At 38.1% G+C, this 20,637-nt stretch overlaps 1 protein-coding gene across 1 annotated transcript; it reads right to left on the reverse strand.

Moving 5' to 3' along the window:
- Nucleotides 1–10,855: 10,855 nt before the first annotated feature.
- Nucleotides 10,856–13,750, reverse strand: LOC121415935 (putative nuclease HARBI1). The gene is made up of 2 exons (XM_041609336.1): nucleotides 13,000–13,750; nucleotides 10,856–12,894 (listed from the first exon to the last, which is right to left on the reverse strand). The coding sequence occupies exons 1-2, from the start codon at nucleotides 13,410–13,412 to the stop codon at nucleotides 11,904–11,906; spliced, it is 1,404 nt and encodes a 467-aa protein (XP_041465270.1). The 5' UTR covers nucleotides 13,413–13,750; the 3' UTR covers nucleotides 10,856–11,903.
- Nucleotides 13,751–20,637: the final 6,887 nt, after the last annotated feature.

Raw genomic sequence — 20,637 nt, forward strand, 5'->3', positions numbered from 1 at the left:
CTTTAGTGCTAGAATTCACGTGGTATTTTGAGCTTTACTTTAGTGCTAGAATTCACGTGGTATTTTGAGCTTTACTTTAGTGCTAGAATTCACGTGGTATTTTGAGCTTTACTTTAGTGCTCAAATTCAGCTCTGTTTCTATCGCTAGTTTAGCGTTTTAATTCACTTGGTATTTATTACATTGATGCAAAAAATAACCTGTGATCTAAACCTTTACATTAGTGCAATAATTCAGTTCTGATTTTTTTTTTGCACTTTATTCGTTTAAATCGATTGGCAACATATCAAGAATGAAATTAAGGATATGTTGCCAATTTCTATGTAATCATTCAGTATTCTCTTTTGACGTATGATATTTTGGGGTTTGTTTTTTTTATTACAAAAAAATGAACAACTTATACTTTATTTGCATTTTTATGGTTGAAATTTAGTTTTGAGTGGCACATTAGACAAAAAAAAATGAACGCTAATTGTGCAAAAATTGGCAACATATCAGTAATTCATTTCGTGATATGTTGCCAATTTGTTGTTTTTAAATATTATTATTATTTTTTCGACATCGCGTCTACTACACACTCTCGCTAAACTACACTCACGTTGCCACAATCTTCATGTGCCAATCCATCATTAATTATCTCTTCATGTTTTATGGACAATTCCAAATTTGAGTACCGTAAGTAACGGTGTATTAACCGCACCTTTTTCTCGGCGGGGCAGAAGCAAAAGTCGGGGGTGCGGTTTATACACGGTGACGGGTCTGAGCCAGCCCGCCGTAACCCCTCCCGTACATGTACGATGTCTGCCAGTTCACAACACATCGAGTGGCCGGGCGTAGCCGCCCAGGCAATGTCGTTTAGAGGGGTATGAGCCGCGGGTAATGGGAAGCGATTATTGCAATATTAATTAAATGTTGTCCATAACAAACGCACCCACCTTCATGACACTAATTTTGACTTTATTCTCGATTCAAAGTAGTGAAGTTCCCTGGCGAATTTAAAGAGACGCCAAGCATACTCGGTAATATTTTGTCACCGCTGAGCGAGAGTTGAGTGAGCTTAGAGATTGCGTTGTAAGGGAACTTCACTACTTTGAATCGAGAATAAAGTCAAAATTAGTGTCATGAAGGTGGGTGCGTTTGTTATGGACAACATTTAATTAATATTGCAATAATCGCTTCCCATTACCCGCGGCTCATACCCCTCTAAACGACATTGCCTGGGCGGCTACGCCCGGCCACTCGATGTGTTGTGAACTGGCAGACATCGTACATGTACGGGAGGGGTTACGGCGGGCTGGCTCAGACCCGTCACCGTGTATAAACCGCACCCCCGACTTTTGCTTCTGCCCCGCCGAGAAAAAGGTGCGGTTAATACACCGTTACTTACGGTACTCAAATTTGGAATTGTCCATAAAACATGAAGAGATAATTAATGATGGATTGGCACATGAAGATTGTGGCAACGTGAGTGTAGTTTAGCGAGAGTGTGTAGTAGACGCGATGTCGAAAAAATAATAATAATATTTAAAAACAACAAATTGGCAACATATCACGAAATGAATTCCTGATATGTTGCCAATTTTTGCACAATTAGCGTTCATTTTTTTTGTCTAATGTGCCACTCAAAACTAAATTTCAACCATAAAAATGCAAATAAAGTATAAGTTGTTCATTTTTTGTAATAAAACAAACCCCAAAATATCATACGTCAAAAGAGAATACTGAATGATTACATAGAAATTGGCAACATATCCTTAATTTCATTCTTGATATGTTGCCAATCGATTTAAACGAATAAAGTGCAAAAAAAATCAGAACTGAATTATTGCACTAATGTAAAGGTTTAGATCACAGGTTATTTTTTGCATCAATGTAATAAATACCAAGTGAATTAAAACGCTAAACTAGCGATAGAAACAGAGCTGAATTTGAGCACTAAAGTATAGCTCAAAATACCACGTGAATTCTAGCACTAAAGTAAAGCTCAAAATACCACGTGAATTCTAGCACTAAAGTAAAGCTCAAAATACCACGTGAATTCTAGCACTAAAGTAAAGCTCAAAATACCACGTGAATTCTAGCACTAAAGTAAAGCTCAAAATACCACGTGAATTTTAGCACTAAAATCAAAAGCTCAAAATACCACGTGAATTCTAGCACTAAAGTAAAGCTCAAAATACAACGTGAATTCTAGCACTAAAGTAAAGCTCAAAATACCACGTGAATTCTAGCACTAAAGTAAAGCTCAAAATACCACGTGAATTCTAGCACTAAAGTAAAGCTCAAAATACCACGTGAATTCTAGCACTAAAGTAAAGCTCAAAATACCACGTGAATTCTAGCACTGAGGTAAAGCTCGAAATCAAAGCGATATCTTTCACAACATGAGTGCTAAATTTCTTTTGTCATTTTGTGATATCACTAATTCGAATTAGTGATATCACTAAGTCGAATTAATGATATCACAAAATCGTATTAGTGATATCACTAAATGAATTTGTGATATCAAAAATTGGAATTAGTGATATCACATATTCGATTTAGTGATATCACTAATTCGATTTAGTGATATCACTAATTCGATTTAGTGATATCACAAATTCATTTTGTGATATCACAAATTCGAATTAGTGATATCACTAATTTCTATTCATTTACTACACAAACCCCTTTTTTGATATCACGAAATAGAATTCGTGATATCACAAATTCAATTCCTGATATCACTAATTCGAATTTTTGATATCACAAATTCATTTAGTGATATCACAAATTCGAATTTGTGATATCACTAATTCGATTTAGTGATATCACTAATTCGATTTAGTGATATCACAAATTCTATTTCTTGATATCAAAAAAGGGATTTGTGTGAAAAACATATGGGAATTAGTGATATCACTAATTCGATTTGGTGATATCACTAAATCGAATTAGTGATATCACTAAATCGAATTAGTGATATCAGTAATTCGAATTCGTGATATCAGTAATTCGAATTCGTGATATCACAAAATCACAATATATATCAATACGGCTTGCCATACGCACGAAGCTGTTGCCCAATAATGCTTCGGCAATTCAACTGCAATTTCAGTCATTTCGTGATGGATATTGCCGTGTTTTTTTGTGGTTCCTGACTTTGCTGCTTAATGAAATTTCATAATATTTGTTCAGTCGTGAAGAAGAATGTCTATGCTTTATATTGATTATAATATTAATGTGACGCAAGTGTGATTTCTAAGTGAAAATATGCTTTGTTTATTTACATATATTTCTTGAAAAAAAAATCATTTTTTCTAAGCTTAATATCGGTTACCAAAAAAAGATAAATGTGCACTTTATTTCAATGCTCAGTACATTCAAACTTTTATCTATATAACAAGACCAATCTTAAGAGCAATAAACAATTTTAAGAGCAAAAAACGCTGATTGGAAAGATCGTCTCCAATGGGCTGATGTCAGCTCAGCTGCTCACTACTCATTGTGTGACGTCACTCAGCTGGAGCTCGCAAGAGGACCGGTGGATGGCAGAAATATGGCATGAAAATAAATCAATTTTGAGAGCTGATTTCTGAAAACTCTGATCACTATTTTGAAAAGTGAAGTTATATATCTAATTAGTAATACTTCCCCTTTACAATGACGACCGCATAAAGTCATTATAAAATACTTTGATTCTTCGATTGTGTACTTTAAATGAATTGACAGGCAATGATTTTTTTTAAGAATAATGAAATAAAAAACATATGTCTTGTTTATAGATGATAATCACTCTCAAATTATGATAATTTCCATCACGAAGATGAAAAACTAAAAAAGTAGGTCCCCCTCAAACAAGCATCAATTTAATTCACGAAGCAATGCGAGTTTTTGATATATTTTTACATGAGCGTGTAGTTAATGTCATAAGCTACACTCCAAGTAAATGTTATGGACGTATTTTACGTCATGCTTTAGTGAGCACCGGCAGAAGGCAAAACTGTCACTTTTCAAAAGGCGCAAGCCAAATATCATGACTTTGATTCCATTTTATTGGAACTAATTCCACATTCTTATCATGATAAATAGTTAGAAGGCTTGTAAAGGGTACTTCCTAAAAGACGATACAACTTTTTTTTGCTAAATTTCACAGTTGAATAAACACAAGTCCACATTTGCTACAACTGGATTTTTACACATTTCTATCAATAAAAAAATGATAGAATATGATGACAGTCATTTTGGGGAAGGGTTTCTTCAATAATATTCATCGTTTCACGGTTCAATGAACATTTATTGAAAAATAAAAAATACGATTTTCAAATATTATAGGCAAGTATCGTTTTATTTTGGGAACTGAAAATGATCTTTTCACATTTTTTTCATTATGTTCATGACCAATTAACATGCTTAAATGATTCAAACGTGTTCAATTAAATATCCACGCTTGAATGAACATGTGGAATGTGATTAGCTCTTACGTTATTGGAAAAAAAATGCAATTTGTAACTATTTAAGCAACAAAAGCGAGCTATGAATATGTTAATAAGCTGAGAAGAGATGTAGTAGATCTGGTCAACCGTAGCAAGCAAAACAACGTGATTCTGCATGGGATTCCAGAAGGGGTAGAAGGCGCACCGAGCAATTGCATAATTTTCTTACGCTTCAAAATTTCACGTGATACTTTCCTTTTCAGAAGGCGACTTGTTTCGTTATTACCTTCACGGAATGCACGCTGACGATCGCGAATCATAATCTTAAAGCCTGTGTATAGCTTTGGTAAAGGGTCAATAATGTGATTGATAATCGAATATCATCTAATATGACAGTCTTACTGAAGCGTAGAGACCGTTAGATATTTTTCCAACTGCACTTCTCTGAGAAAATTTCAAATATTCAAATCTTGGATATATAGCGCCCTCTCTCGGCGATGCTTGTTTTAATTTTAAAAATGGGCATTCTAGCACTTATCTTATAAATTTAGTGATTAGATATCCAAAAGTTACAGACAAAGAACATATCTTGAAAGTTTCAGCCCATTCCATGATTTGGAATAGGATTTAATTGAAAGACAAAAACACACAGATATTTTAATTTGGTCGGGTTACCCGATCAAGTTAAATTTCCATGTAAAATCGCAAAATTTATCCTGTAAAACACATTTTCATTTCATATCCTCCACATCATAACTGTTATAGGGCATATCCATTCATATTAGCTAGCAATGAATTGGAATAGTGATAGGTGCATTTTGGTGGATATACCAAAACTATACATAAGCTTTAATCTTGTCCGTAATCCATGGCTTATCGCAAGGTAAACACTTCACAAAAGAAATTAAGAATAGAAATGTATATTTCGGCTCCAAACAAATACAGGTATTATTTTTAATTCAAGAAATATTTTTGAAGAAGAAAGGACCTTTTATGCTAATTCGTTTTAATCTCAAGAGAACATTCTGAATAGGAATATATGAATGAAAAACTTAAATATACCAACTGTAAATGAGAGTGACATAAATATGTTGGGATCAATGATAACAGAGAAGGAGTGTTATGATTCGATTATGTCTTTTGCAAATAATAAGTCACCAGGGAGTGACGGGTTGCCAATTCAGTTTTACAGGACTTTTTTGGAATGAAATAATTTCTTTACTATGCTTAGGTTTTAATGAAAGCTTTGAAAAAATATATTACCTCATTCAATGAGGAGAAGTATTATTACACTGCCGCATAAAAAAGGGAAAATTTACTTTTACTAAAAAATTGGCGTCCAATCTATTTATTGAATAGTGATTATAAGGTTCTCGCAAAAATTATTTCTTTCCGAATAAAAAAAGTAATATCACCTCTCATAAATCATTATCAATGTGGTTTTCTCAAGGACGTTATATTGGCGAAAATGTAAGACTTTTTGTTGATATTCAAAATTATTGCAAAAAGCATAATGTTGGTCTCGCACTCTGTATTGACTTTGAAAAAGCGTTCGATACTGTAACAGTTGAGTGGTCGTTTATATACAAAGTATAACGAAAAATCATCACCCTTTGATGAATTTCATCTCCTTATACTTTGTACACAAAGTACAAAAGTTAGCCATTTTCGGCATGACATTGTCACGTAAACACGGTAAAAAGTCATGTGATGTCGCGATGTTGCGCGAGACGTGAAAAAAGATGCCCCACTCCTTGTAGGGTTAAGGTGTTTAGGATTGGGATGAAGCCCCCCCCCCCCCTTCCACAACTCATGCTGCTGGTTTAATTTCCCGTGATTATTTGATAGCAATTTGCATATCTTAGAAAGCCTTTTTATCGATTGAAGTAATGTATACATTATATTTATTGAAGGGGGCAAACACACAGCAGTAACAAAGGAATAATAGAAATAATATATCTTATGAAAAAGAAACACAAAACATCGCTTTGTTGTGAAAATTGAATGACCAATCTCCTAGTATATGATTACAGACCTGTACATGCATGACATACATAATACTGGACAACTGTCCGTATAGACATGATTACAAATGCTAAACACGTCATGTTACTTGGAAATGAAGCCGGGCATTGCCACTTTGATTAATCCCATGACTTACTACAAGGGTGTTCTTCAATAATTATGATAAACTAGTCCATTAGATATGATATTGATCTCGATCATTCCAAGGGATTCCTAATAGTTAATAATCTCCACTCTTATCACGGTATGATAAAAATGAAAAGCAAATAACACAACCAAACATCGATGATTAAGGTTATCTATTTTTTTAAAGTAGATTAGACAGCGGTATCCATCGCCAGGCAGCAGAAAACCTAATTTTGCTGTTAAGAACATTTTCTCGCGATACTTAACCATGCATTTGACGAAGATATTAGTAATACTATTTGTATTTGTAGCAATATTTGGTGATTTAGTTAACGTTGCAGCAATTCAGCAATGTAGCGAATGGAAAGTTGAAAAGATGGACGTTGATATCGGGGAAACAGTTGAGTTGTTTTGTATCTTAGAACATGATTTAAAGAAGGAGCAAATGATAATCTGGAGAAATGGATATGGTGATAGACTCATCGAATGTACACCAGCAACTTGTTTGAATGTTTTATTGAATGCCTCGCAAACGGTAGAAAAAATCACTGATAATGCGAAATCGTTTACACTCAAAATCAGGAATATACAAGTTGAGGACTTATCTACCTACCATTGTGACTTCTACCCAAACAAGGACGTTACCTTTTCTTGCGAGGTTTCTTATTTTACATTAAAATTGAAAGAGGGTGAACCATCTAGTCCTTACCCATTGCTTCCATCTAAAGGATCTGATTCAACAAGTATGTCCATGTCGAGTACAGCGAGTTTTTCAACACCTATCCCGAAAAAACCCTTAGGAGGCAGCACAATCATGACAATGCTGCAAGAAACCGAGTATATTTTATCCCCAAGTAAAGTTAAAAGAAATCACTCTTATGTTTTCCCGGCAATAATTGTTGTAATAATACTCGTTTTAATGTTTTTTGGTGCAATATGTTGTAAATTTATTACCAAGACGTTCCAAGTCTCTTTAAGGCCAAGAGGCAACATGAGCAATAATATAGAAAGCAATATGCTCGAACTGAGACCCATAGGAGGTGGCGGGGATGAGCACATTCGACAAAATAGCATTAAAAATGATGGGACTGTAGGGTCAAAAGCAGACCTTCATGAAGTCCACCAAACAGGGAAAGAACATCCGCCCCATAAAGCATTAGGGCTTCAAGACAGAGATCAATATCGTGAGCCCGTATGTTTTACAGCTAATGCTTCGAAATACAAAGCACATGGTGGTCCCACGACAACTGGTATTGTTCTTCCACCTACAACCACAACCACACCAGCAGCAGCAGCATGTGATAATGATGAAACAAGCAGTGACGCAGGACATCTCAGCCCACACTTCAGGTTCACATCGCAATCAGAAGGTGAACTTCAAGATTCAGCTAACTCACAACACACCCCTGCGATGAATAAAGATAATGATATTAACCTTGGGAATGGTAAAACATCGTCACCATCTTCTTCAGACGTGGTACCACCTCGACCCTTACCTTCACTTCATGATCTGCCTCAGCCTGCAGCATCTCAACCACCTTTGCCTGAGGAGCTTCAGCATGAATTACCTGATAGATACAACTTACTGGTCAGAATGGCAAGTGGCGGATCATACGATAGACTGATCCGCTAAAATAAGTTGTTAATTTATTTTACAAACACTGTGGGTATATCACACCTTAAGTACGTTGATGTTAATAAGTCTAGTAAAGTAAATACGCAATTTTTATTAACCTTTTGTAATTATAAGGAACGTTTCTTCGGGTAGGAATTTCATTATAGCTGGCCATATCCGTGACGTGGTATTTGTTATAAGTAACGATTTCGTACTGTGTCATCGCTGGTTTTGAAGCTTACAGTTTGTTTGAGGCCCTTTGATAAACTTTTTAAAAGTACTGTGAACGACGGGTGGTCTCAATTTTATTTCTTTTTACTCCCATTATAAAGGCAAGCAAATGAGAATTTGTTGCTTTGACAAATGGAATTAAACTTTATATCAAATATGATAATCCAGAAACATTCCATATAAGTGAATGGACATTCACCCATTTCCTGTAACTTTGACCAACTTTTAACGACTACTGCTTGGGATCGGTTTCCTTAATCAAGGTTGTGACTCCTGGTTATGATTTTCATTAAATTTTGGATATTGCGATATAAAGGATTCCAGATTGAATTGGAAAGTATCACAGCTATTAACAACAATCACACAATTATGTCTAGATTGATCACTGTATGAAGCATTGTAAATTATTTACTTTGCAGTGGAAAACGGCGAAATCAAAATTACCACTAGATTACCGGAATATATAAAGCCTTGTTCTTTGCTCATGGTGTCATGTTAATCCGTATCCGGATATATACCCCCTGGACATCTATCCCCCGGACTTCCACCCCCGGACATCCACCCCCTTAGGAAAAGTACCCCCTAGGACAAGAACCCTTTAGGACATCTACCCCGGACATTCACCCCCGGACATCTAACCCCCTGGACATATCCACCACCCGAAAAAAAAAATCAGGAGGTAGATGTCTTAGGGGGTGGATGTCCGGGATAGATGTGTGGGGGTGGATGTCCGGGGGGGGGGGTTGATGTCCGGAGAATAGATGTGCGGGGGTAGATGTGCGGGGTGGATGTGCGGGGGGTGGTTGTGCGGGGGTAGATGTCCGGGGGATAGATGTCCGTGGGGGTAGATTTCCTTGGGGGTGGATGTCCGGGGGGTAGATTTCCTTGGGGTGGATGTCCGGGGGTGGATGTCCGGGGGATGGATGTCCGGGGGTAGATGTCTGGGGGTAGATGTCCGGGGGTGGATATCCGGGGGATGGTTGTCCGGGGGTAGATGTCCGGGGGTAGATGTCCGGGGGTAGATGTCCAGGGGTAGATGTCCTAGAATCATGTATATCATATAGTTGGGAGAAGATTTATGATTATCATTTAGGTGAGTTTTTTCTGATTCACTTGAGGTTAGAAGTAGCATTAAATAAAGGTTACATCCTTGTTTATTACCAGGTTTGAAAGGAGTAGATCTCCGGGCCGAGCAGGGGTGGGCGATAAGCCTTTAGTCAACGCTATAGTATGATATTACAATTACCATGGTTACTTTAAGCGTTTCAAAATTAGGGTGATCCGAGCAATCTGAAATATGCACATAGTAATAATAGAATTGTAATTTTCCTCCACTTTGAGTTTCCCATAATGCAGATGCAGATGGCCACTTTTTATAACTTGACGACGGGCGCTACACTTGGCGTCATGACAACATTTCATTTTATTTGGCCAAATATATTCAAGAAGACATAAACTAATTTGTGGATATTATTATGTACACAGATCATAAGGAAGGGCGATGGACAAAAGAAGGAATATCTACCATTCCACTAGAATGCACACAAACAAGTCTCATACCAGATATCTGTATTTTTTGGAAGAAAACAAAGGAACTTCTGATACTCGAATTATCAGTCCCTTTGAAATGAATATATCCAATGCATATTCATTTTTAAAGAATTACGCCCCCCCCCCCTTGTCACAGATATATAAGCCAATGGATATTCAGTGGTATTCCTTCCCTTAGAAATCGTCCATTTCAAACAATTCCAAAAGAATATATCAAAATAGGCCAAGAATCTATTACTAAAATAAATCTAAATATTTGGGGAACCAAACTCCCTCTCCGTGTTTCAAGTGCATAGACGGTCTCCATTTCCCTTCCCCTTGTTTACCTCGGTGCATTTCCCATTATTCTCATCCATTTTGATATTGACACGGATTAATTTGATCCCCACTCACTTTCTGTCCAGCAATAAGTCATTATTTAGTTTTGGTCATCATTTTTTAAAGTGGTCTGCTAAGGCAGCGACTGTCGAGGCTGCATGCCTACGAGGGACGGCGCCATACATTATGCTTATTAAGGACATAAGCAGCTCTTTGGCTGGCGATTGACCAGACCCAGCTTGCGTCGTGCCTGTTGTTGTCCTCAAAGGCACCTATTGGTGTTTCTATATTATTGTATTATATTTGTACATTTTTTCCTTCTCTATAGTGAATTTTCCTTGCATTTTCTCGTTATAGGGAAGTGTCCTGGGCATATATTATACTCCTTTAATGTGCAGATTTGCAAATCAAGTGACATGTAACAACTTTCTTGTACATTTTGTACAAGCCACAGCTCCGATGTTATTCCTGAATAGATTAATTGCAAATGTGTGAACAAAAAATTGCAAGAACCAGGTGAAGCCCTAGAATAATAAAACAACTAAGTTTTATGAAAAAAATGACTTGTGCACGTGAATGCCTAGGTCACATAGCCCGGCCGATGAGGTTCCGATGAGCCAGCGATGCGATTTTAGCCGGACACCGGCCGGACTCCCGTGGTCACCGGCCGGCGTTTGGGGCTAAAAACCGCATCGGTGGCAGCTCGGCGAAATTTAACTTCGGAGTTAAAAATTCGACGGGCTCTCACCGAGCTCCCTCATCGCAGCCCCATCCTTACCACATCGGAATACGCATCGGCCGGTGTACGACCGAGTATCGGCCGGTGTCCCGTGCCAGTTTATGTTTATTGCCATATTTATTGTGTATGTGGTAACATCCAAGGTATGAAAACTAAAGTTCTGTCGTTGTCTTTATTGTTTTTATCTTTTTAACATCTTAGAGCAATAAACTGAGAACTCAAAAGGTAAAACAAAGTTAATTTAGAAGGAAAGAAAATGTCATTTAGAAGGTTTTATAGAACACACCATAAAAATTGGTTAATTTTAACAAAGTTGCATAGATCAAAAGTTAAACAGTACTCAAGTAAAAATTAATATTTCGTAAGACTTTATCTGATATGTAAACAATGGAGATCCTTCCTCATTATGAAAAAACACATACTTTTTAAAAGGTGAAAACATATTAATGGGCAATCATTTGAAGCCTATTACAAAATTACAAAGCTAATCATATTGGTTGATACAAGTGTTTTTCTTTATGAAAGGTTAGTTTTTAAAGGTGAAAGAAAAGATACAATGACGATTATTCTTTGATTAAAAATAATTCAATCACAATGAATGTGTTGCTGTTGTATTATTTACACACATCTCATCTTATTCATACTGGTGTATTTTAATATTGATTTATTCTTTCAAACAGGTTTGATTTCTTTTGGCATTTATTACTAGTGTTCAAATTAAAAAGAGCAAAGGCAATGTTTTAAGATTACCCAATAACAGATTTATTTGCAAACAACATACTGAATAATGGAAAGTATAACACATCAAAAATGCGTTAAGTCCTGAGAAGAATAATGGAATGTCTGTGGCTGCATCCGGTATACTGTAACAATATTAGACACAAGTTACTGCTGGTTTATTGCCACATCTTGCCATGGCACACTCCCGGCAGGACTGCAAAAGTAATTCTTGAGGTATGCGCGCAGTTCTTTGCCTGGTCGGGTCAATCTTGGCCCGTGCCCTGCTGCTTGCACATCTTCGAGCACGGCTTGGTCTCGCCATGCACCCGCGATGATCTGACCCTGCTCATCTTCCCGGTCGAGGTCAGCATTCTGAAGGTTGGGGTAACGAGTCCTCATGAGGTTGTGAAGGGTCATGCAGGCCTTGACGATCTTGGTAACTTTCGACGGTCTCAATCCCAGGGTTGTTAGCAGACATCTGAAGCGATTGGCGAATATACCAAACGCGTTTTCAACCACACGGCGTGCCCTGGAACACCGGTAGTTGTAGATCCGCTCGTCCCGTTTCAGGTGCCGATGAGGGTAAGGCTTCATCATGTATGGCCGTAGGGGGAAGGCGTCGTCTCCGACCATGTAGTAGGGTGTGTCCTGGTCGTCATTTGGTAGGGGATCCGGCTGGGGTAGTCCGATCGTTCCCTCACGCAGACCTGGCTCCAGTCGCGACCGGTTAAAGATGCCGGCGTCGGAATACGACCCTGGTGACCCCACATCCGCCCAGATGAACTTGTAGTCAGAGTTTACCACTGCAAGCATGACGATGGAAAAGAAGCCTTTGTAGTTGTAGTAAAGTGAGCCGCTCTTGGGGGGCTTCTTGATGGCGACATGTTTCCCATCGATCGCGCCACAACAGTGGGGAAAGTTCCATCTGTCTCCGAATCCCTCGGCTACCGGGCGCCACTCATCTTCTGTCTGGGGAGTGGCCCACATCTCGTCCTCGTATTCGTCGTAGATGGCCTGACAGACCTCGGGGACGAACAGAGAGATGGTGTTGTGTGGGACACGAAACGCGAACGCCAGATCATGATAGCTGCTTCCGGTCGCCAAGAACCTCAAGGTGATCGCCAGCTTCAGCCCAGGATCCAAGGGGGTTCGATGCCTGCAACAGAAGAGGGTGAAATATGAATAAAATCAAACTAGAATAAATATGGATGGAAGACATTTCACCACAATTTGACAGTAGGTTCATAAAGTGTAAACTTACGTTGTGGTCTTGGCAATGCGGGGGCCAACTCGGTCAAGCAACTCATAGAACATCTGTGGCACCATGCGGAGGTAGGATTTGAAGTCGGCAGCGTGCTCGGCCTCGAGTTCCCTCATGAGCGTCTCATACTGGCCGAAACGAGGTCTGCGTAGGATCCACTCGCGCACCCACCAACGTCTTATTCTTCTGCCGGCCCTCTGTCGCTCCCTCTCGGCTTCTTCGAGCAGTGCTGCCAGGACCAAGTTGTACTGGAACCTCGCCTGAGCTAGCTCGTGTTCTAACAACGCCATTCGTAGTCTTCTCGGTGCAGCCATAGTGATGAACTGACCATTCCAGGTAGGGTGGACATATATATACAGGTATGGAATAGCTGACCATCGGCCCCCCAAGTCCGAGGTACACCGGCCGAACATCGGCCGGGCAGTGTTCGAAGCCCGTTAACAACCCGGCCGGTGATCGCACGGTGTCCTTTAACCTGCTCGGGTACCGGCCGTATACCCCCCGATGTCCGGCCGACCATCGGCCGGACATCGGCCGGTAGTTGCTGCCACATCGGCCGAAAAAAATCTCCACTTTTGAGACAGACTCCGGACGGTCATCGGCCGGTGTTTGGCCGGTCGCCTGTAGATTTCCGGACGGAGCCCGGTCACGTCACCGAGCTATGCCACCGATGAGGGGAGCTCGGCGACACCTCAAAAATCCACCGAGCTCCACCGATGCCGGACACCGGCCGGGCTATGTGACCTAGGCTTTAGACACACAACGTGCATGTACTTCTTAACCATTCGATTCAGGAGGGAACAGATACATAGAGTTTGGTATCATTTCCGATTATCCCCCCTGGACCTTGTTGACTAATTAGTAAAAGACTGATTGATTATTCTTCTACTTTCACTTTTCAAGTAGCTCACTCCTGAGAATGTGATACAAGTCTTAGATTAAATGGTATAACCACCATCATTCATAATTATTTCTATCCCACGTGTCCTTGGAAAATTAATGAGAAAATTTATTTTATATCGCATTGATGTGTTACAGTGTACTTCCTTATTTTCCATGAAAAAATGCTTTCCAGTTTAGTTAATTGGTTAGGCAAGTAGCATAATTAAGCATACTCTCTAGATTAGGTATAATACAAGTTGAATGTCCATAGATAGGTAATACATCCTATCCATATTCGATTCAGACGGGTCCCGGATCGGTCCCCTAAAAGTGGTTCCTGATATAGCATACCCTTTTATACCCAACGCAATTCTAACTAGCTGTATTTCTAAAATTCAACAGTTGAGACTTCATTAACATTATATACATGTAGTTAGAAACAGATCCACCCCACTTTAACATTACATATAACCTTTCCTTTAAGCATGTTAAGTAAAGATGTTTTTACTCGATTTGGTACATGTAGTCCTAATATGAGTTGCCAATGTCGATAGACGTTAGTCTTCACATCGCATTTAATACTATTTAGAAAGTCTGCTCCTATTTTTTTCAGAGAGCGAGTACCCACTGTCAAATAATGTCTCCAGACATTTAGTAATTTTGGTTTAAAAAAAATCAATGCATCGTGTACTCTTGATCAAGCATGATATTTCAATTCTTTTTATTTGAAATAAAGACAGGCATTCCTTGTCGCAATTGTTACAATAATAATCTAATCATTTCCGACCCTTGCACACTAAGCGTTGAAGAAAAACAAAGATCATCTAAGACCTAATGAACACACGAACACATGTTCCGAACTTGACTGACAATAATAATAAAAAGGAATATGTATACTACCACCAAACCCGTAGGCAGACGAATGTACCTGAACATGGTGTTAATTTTGTTTTTTTTAAATATCCCTATGTCATGATTATGACTTCATAAATGTTATGTCAACAGGGTAATGCAAGCCAGGCTGTGCCACCATAACGTGTTGTTTTTTTCTTTCTAATACAAATAAGATTATTAATCATTCAGTTCATTATCAACTGCCAAGTTGGTCAAAGCGAATATATCCGGTAATCAATGAGTTTTCAGCTAAGCCGACGTCTTAAGATGAAACCAATGATTCAAAACATGAAGATTTACAGTACTGTGAACAATTGATAAGAACCAAGTGGATAATCGCCTTCCGGCATGTCCGGAGGACCTGATTTATCATTTCGAAAAGATTGATCGCAAAATTCCCCACTTCTTGCTGATGTCATTTCTCATCGAATAAAGAGATGGCCTCGGGGCGTTTACCATGTAACTATCAAATGACTTCGGCAAGGCCACTCCGGTGCCACCATTATTTCAAAACATCCTATCACATGTATCAGGTGGTAGGGTGTTGCTTTTGATAGTACATGACCTGATTACTTCTCAAAGATGGTGTCCTGTTTGAAAGGTATTCTTCCTGTGTGCATGGCTTGTATGATTTTCCTTTTCGTTACGAGCTCAGGACAAAACATAAATTGCACACATTACACGATTGGCGGGACCCTTCTTCACCAGATCACTGTAAAATGTGAGTTGACTTCGGGCACACTTCTTGATAATGAAATAGCCGTGTGGTCATATGCAAATGGTGCTGAGATTGGAAGATGCATTTGGATGGAGTGTGAGCTAAAAAAAAACGATTCTGATGTTGCTAAACTAACACATAATAACCGTACATTCATGATGTACATCAATGATATAGACGCAGATCCAGGCAAGTTCAACTTTTGGATTGAGTCTCGTCCTACCTACCTTACTTCTAAAAACGAAACAGCGGGCATAGGAATCACTTCGTTGTATACTAACATGACTAATGCAATTGAATTTATCTCCACATCTACCATTGGAACTAACACAACATCCAAAACATTTGGCATTCCAACAGCAACACTTGCTTATATTAGGAACTTTTCACTGATAATTGTTGTAATCCTTTCGACCTATAGTATTGCCTTACTTTTGCGGAACGTGCGTTCATTGTTCAAGTGTGCATTTCATCAAAGAGAATCCTGGAGCGTCCAATGGTACAACTCCTCACCACGCTCACCAAGTGGCGAAGACGCGCCAACGATCGAAATAGCATCATCCACACTGACACAGTCCAGCCGAGATCTTGACGCTGAAGTGCAGAATCCCCCGCCTAGTCCTGTCAGGTGCAGGTCTTCTGCAACAAGGACAGATTCGTCAGAGGAAAAACCACCTCTGCCACCAAGAGACATGGTGGAGTCACCATTACCAAAGAGCTTCGACTTTAACAGTGATTACGATCGGGAAACTAAAGAAGGCGCAACCTTGAAGGCGCAACCACTGTCAGAAAGAAAGAGCACTTCTCTGAAGCTATCTACCAGTGGGAATGGCTCAAAAATCAGTCCTTCTGCCGGGCGTTGTGTTTCTGAGCTCCTGTATTACTCGGTCGATGATTTAAATTGTAAAACTACTCTAGATGAGCTATTCAATTCCGATGAATATCAGGTTGTTAATAAGAAGGGTGCTAAGAGCTGAATCTAGGGGCGTCGCTAGGCCTTAAGTGGTGGAGGGAAATTCGACTTTAAACATGAAGACGATGGATAAATTAACCAAACAACTGATGCGAGCGCGAAGCGCGAGCTGAAAATTTTGAAAAACTGGACATTATAAGCTCCTTTGATATTAATTACGTGTGTATAGAACTAAGCAATTCACAGGAGCTGAAACGTTTACGTTTGCTATTGTTTGCAGTGACTCATTAATAGAATAAATTTCTTACAAATCAAATAGAACGAGCGCAAAACGCGACCTGAAAATTGTTTATTTTAACCTAAAAACTCGATGGTAACCATGAAGAGGATGTATATTGACCAAACAGTTGATGCAAGCGCAAAGTGCGAGCTGAAAATTTTGATTTCCGACCAGAAAACATTCTAAGCACATTTTTATGAAGAATATGCGTATATAACTGCGCAATTCTTGAGAGCATGAGCTGAAACTTTAACTTAATTGTTCTCAAAAGGAACATGCTAGTTAAGTGTTTGCAATGGCTCATTAATATATTTCCCACTAATCAAATAGAGCGAGCGCAAAGCGTGAGCTAAAAAAAATAGAGATATTCGACCTGAAACTGGATTGGTTAAGCAGCTTTTATTAAAGAACAGTAAGCAAGCGATAATTGCGAGCAGAATTATAATAATAATAATAATAAGCATTAATTTATATAGCGCAGCTTTTATATTGATATATTCAGCTTATTGCAGATTTAGTACTAAGAACAGGCCATCCGAAACAATTTAACCATTAAGAGGGTGGGTTAAGAAATAAGCAATCGATGCGAGCGCAAAGCGCGAGCTGATTTCTTTTTTATTTCACAAAAAACCTGAAAATTTCATTTTTGTTAAATTATCAATGATTTGCGTAAAAATTATAGGCAGATTTAGAACTGAAAACAGGACATTCAAAGCAATGTAAACAATGTAAGGGTATCCCAAATCTACCATAGAGGGCATTTGACTCACCCGCTCTAATCAAGGTAGATGAGTAAATTATCGCTGATAAGATAGAGGCAGTCATATGCCCTCTATGTTAGATTTGGGATAGGGGGCTTCAATACACCAAGTCCAAGGTCCAATCTGGACTACATCTGTAAGTAAATAAGCTGTAACTCAATATACATTATGTAATCACGAAGCACCAGCCGATTTTTTTATTTACTGATCCGAAAGGGAACCCTTTTAAGCACTGTCCAACATGAAGGCAACTTGTGGAGAGGGTATAATATATGATGCGAAGCGCGAGCTGATTTTTTTTTTGAGATTTTGAGAACCCGAGAATTTCTTATCACTGTCGGTACAAAGATGAAGAAAAAAAATAACAATTTAATGATAACCGTATGCAATTGACATTCGTCGACAAAGATAACGTTTGATTTTACAACCTGAACATTTTACATACTAGACACTTTTTGCAATCATGAACACAAAGTAATGCGAGTGTGAATTGCGAACTTTTTAAAATATAGATTTAGACTTAAAATCGGACACATCATGCAGTTTTTGTAATCATGAAACTGAGGATGAATGAATGATGCGGGCACAAAGATGAGTGAATTGATGAATTGAGGCTGATTAGAGAGTGGGAGTCATATGCCCGCTTTGTTAGATTAAAAAAAAAAGTTTTTTAGGTAAAAATATCAACAACAACAAACAAAAATGCTCGCGCTTCGCGCGCGGCAGTGCTGATTTACCGACGATATCCGAATTAGTGCGACCCCCCCTAGCGACAGCCTTGGATGAATAGCTCAAAAAGAATAAGAAAGGCATACAATACCCATTTGGACCTAGATTTTTTTTGTTAAAAATTTGTATTTTATTTTAATTCAACAGATATACACCTATGTATAAACAAAAATCGATAAGCGGTATTGTGTTATGGTCTTGGGAGGAGGCCTTTTTTTTGTTGAGTGAGGATATGTAATATCTGAGCGAAGAGGCCGAGGTGGTAGGGGATACAAAATTTGTTAATGACTTCAATTCGTTTTCATTAACTATTTTTTTCGTATTTCGAGTGTAAAAAAATGTTTTGTGAAAATTTGATACTCGAAAAGAGAATAAGTATTTCAAGTCTTTAAGAAGAGTTTATTTGTTCTCAGTGTATATGCATTAGTACTATCAATATTATTTTTTACACTTTGTATGCATTGCAAAATAGTATGATAGTGTGGAGATTCAATCTAACAGTCAATTATATGATTCGGTGTTAATACACACACACACACACACACATATATATATTGTAACGAAATGAAAGATTTATTTAATGCTCAACATGTTTTGGAACGGTGAAGGGCGTAGAATAATTGTTAATCCTTGTATATAGTTGCATAGAGAAATTCAGTAATCGTTTGTAATCGATTATGTCGGTATTTTCTTTAAAATGCATTTAAGCACTATTTGCTGAGAAATAACAATGTTTACAACTGTATGATTATGTTAGATGTTTATCTTATAGTGTTCTTCACTGTTCGGGTATAAATAGTAGTCACAATCACCATAGCTGTTGCTGAAAAGATTTATGTTATGACTTTAACTGTTGACCTTTAAAAGATGATAAAATTTTAAGGCCTGACAATCTCCCTCGAGCTGTATGTTCGATTATAAGCCATGCAATGTGCTTGGCAGAATGAAGAGTCGGAACGAAACTGTTCAATTTTCCATAGAACCTGCCGCGACAGGGTGAGAATGATCTATCAGTAAAGGTTTAAAAATGAACTCTCTGCCTCGTACTTGTCGTTATTTTGTTGTACGGAGCTACAATACAAGTATGCCTGGTCGGAAAAGCAAAAGTACAGACTGGAAGAAGTGAGAGTACGGAAAATACGGACTTTACCGAAATACGGAAAATACTGAGAAAACTGAAAATACTGAGATGAGCGAGAATACTGAAAGTACTGAAATTAGTGAGATATTGAAAAACTGAAATTACGGAGTGACTGATTACTGGAATGATTGAGATAATGACGATACGGAATGTCGGAGATGTTAAAATCCATGAGATTTAATCTAAGTTACTGAGAAGGAGCAAAGTCAGAAGTGAAGAAGACGGACTTTACACCAACTGGTTGTATATTGCAGCCAAAACGAACCAGCTCGTCAGGATAGAAAGTCGGTTCGGCTACAATATATATATATATATATATGTATAAAGAAACAAGTAACAATTAAGTTAAAGAAAAATGTACATAAGCTGTCATTATACATTAAAGGAATGATAATTCATTTGCTGTATGTATTTTATTTTGTATTCTACAGTGCGTATCAAAAAAAAGTTTACACTTTGAAAAAACCCTGTAAAATTGTAAATTTGTAATATCCTGAAGATTTTTCCACATTTAAACATTGGTACAGATGCATTTAAGCAAATGACGATATAACTATCGAAAAATATTTCCGCTTGAGTGAGCACCACTTACCTTTGAAAAGTTAGTGAAAAATGATTTGCGCAGAACTTTAAAATAGCTATGCGAATAAAAGTAAACCTTTTTCATGAAGAACACGTAGAATTTAGCAAGTAAAATTGATTTTAAGATATCTTTGACCTTTTTTAACTTCGAAGAGTGCATTGCACCCCGCCCCACTCCCCCACACACCAAGGCCATCAATACGATATTTGATTTACACTGAGCTGTGATTTACATAAAATGAATTAGGCTTGATTTTCATTTTTTTAATCGTTGACAAGCTTGGGAAAAGTGTGGAGAAACAAGTATTAAATGAAAAATTAAATGTCAACCCACATAACAGAAACTTAGTGAAAAAGTGCTGGAGATGTCTGATGTAAACTTTTGTTTAGATTCAGTTATGTCCTCAGATCCAGCTGGCACAAAAAGGGTAAAAGTTGTGCTTACTAAGTGTTGAAATTTCAATTTGGGTGGCAAATTTGTTTAAAAATGCTTGAATGTGTCTGTTTTAGCTTAATTGACTAAAAGTGCAAGGGAAATGTAGGAAAAATGTGTCGCAGGGTAAGTTTGATTTCTCCCTTTCCCCTTGACACTGCGTGAAAACGAGCATTTCTGCGCAAACAGATTTCTGCGAGCTTTACAAAAATAGACAGTGCTCACTCAAGTGTAACATTCTGTCAAAACTTTTACTTTCATTAGATAGATGAGACCCAAACCAAAGATTATATGTGAAAAAATTA

This window comes from Lytechinus variegatus, chromosome 5, assembly GCF_018143015.1.
Source record: "Lytechinus variegatus isolate NC3 chromosome 5, Lvar_3.0, whole genome shotgun sequence".
Taxonomy (NCBI): domain Eukaryota; kingdom Metazoa; phylum Echinodermata; class Echinoidea; order Temnopleuroida; family Toxopneustidae; genus Lytechinus; species Lytechinus variegatus.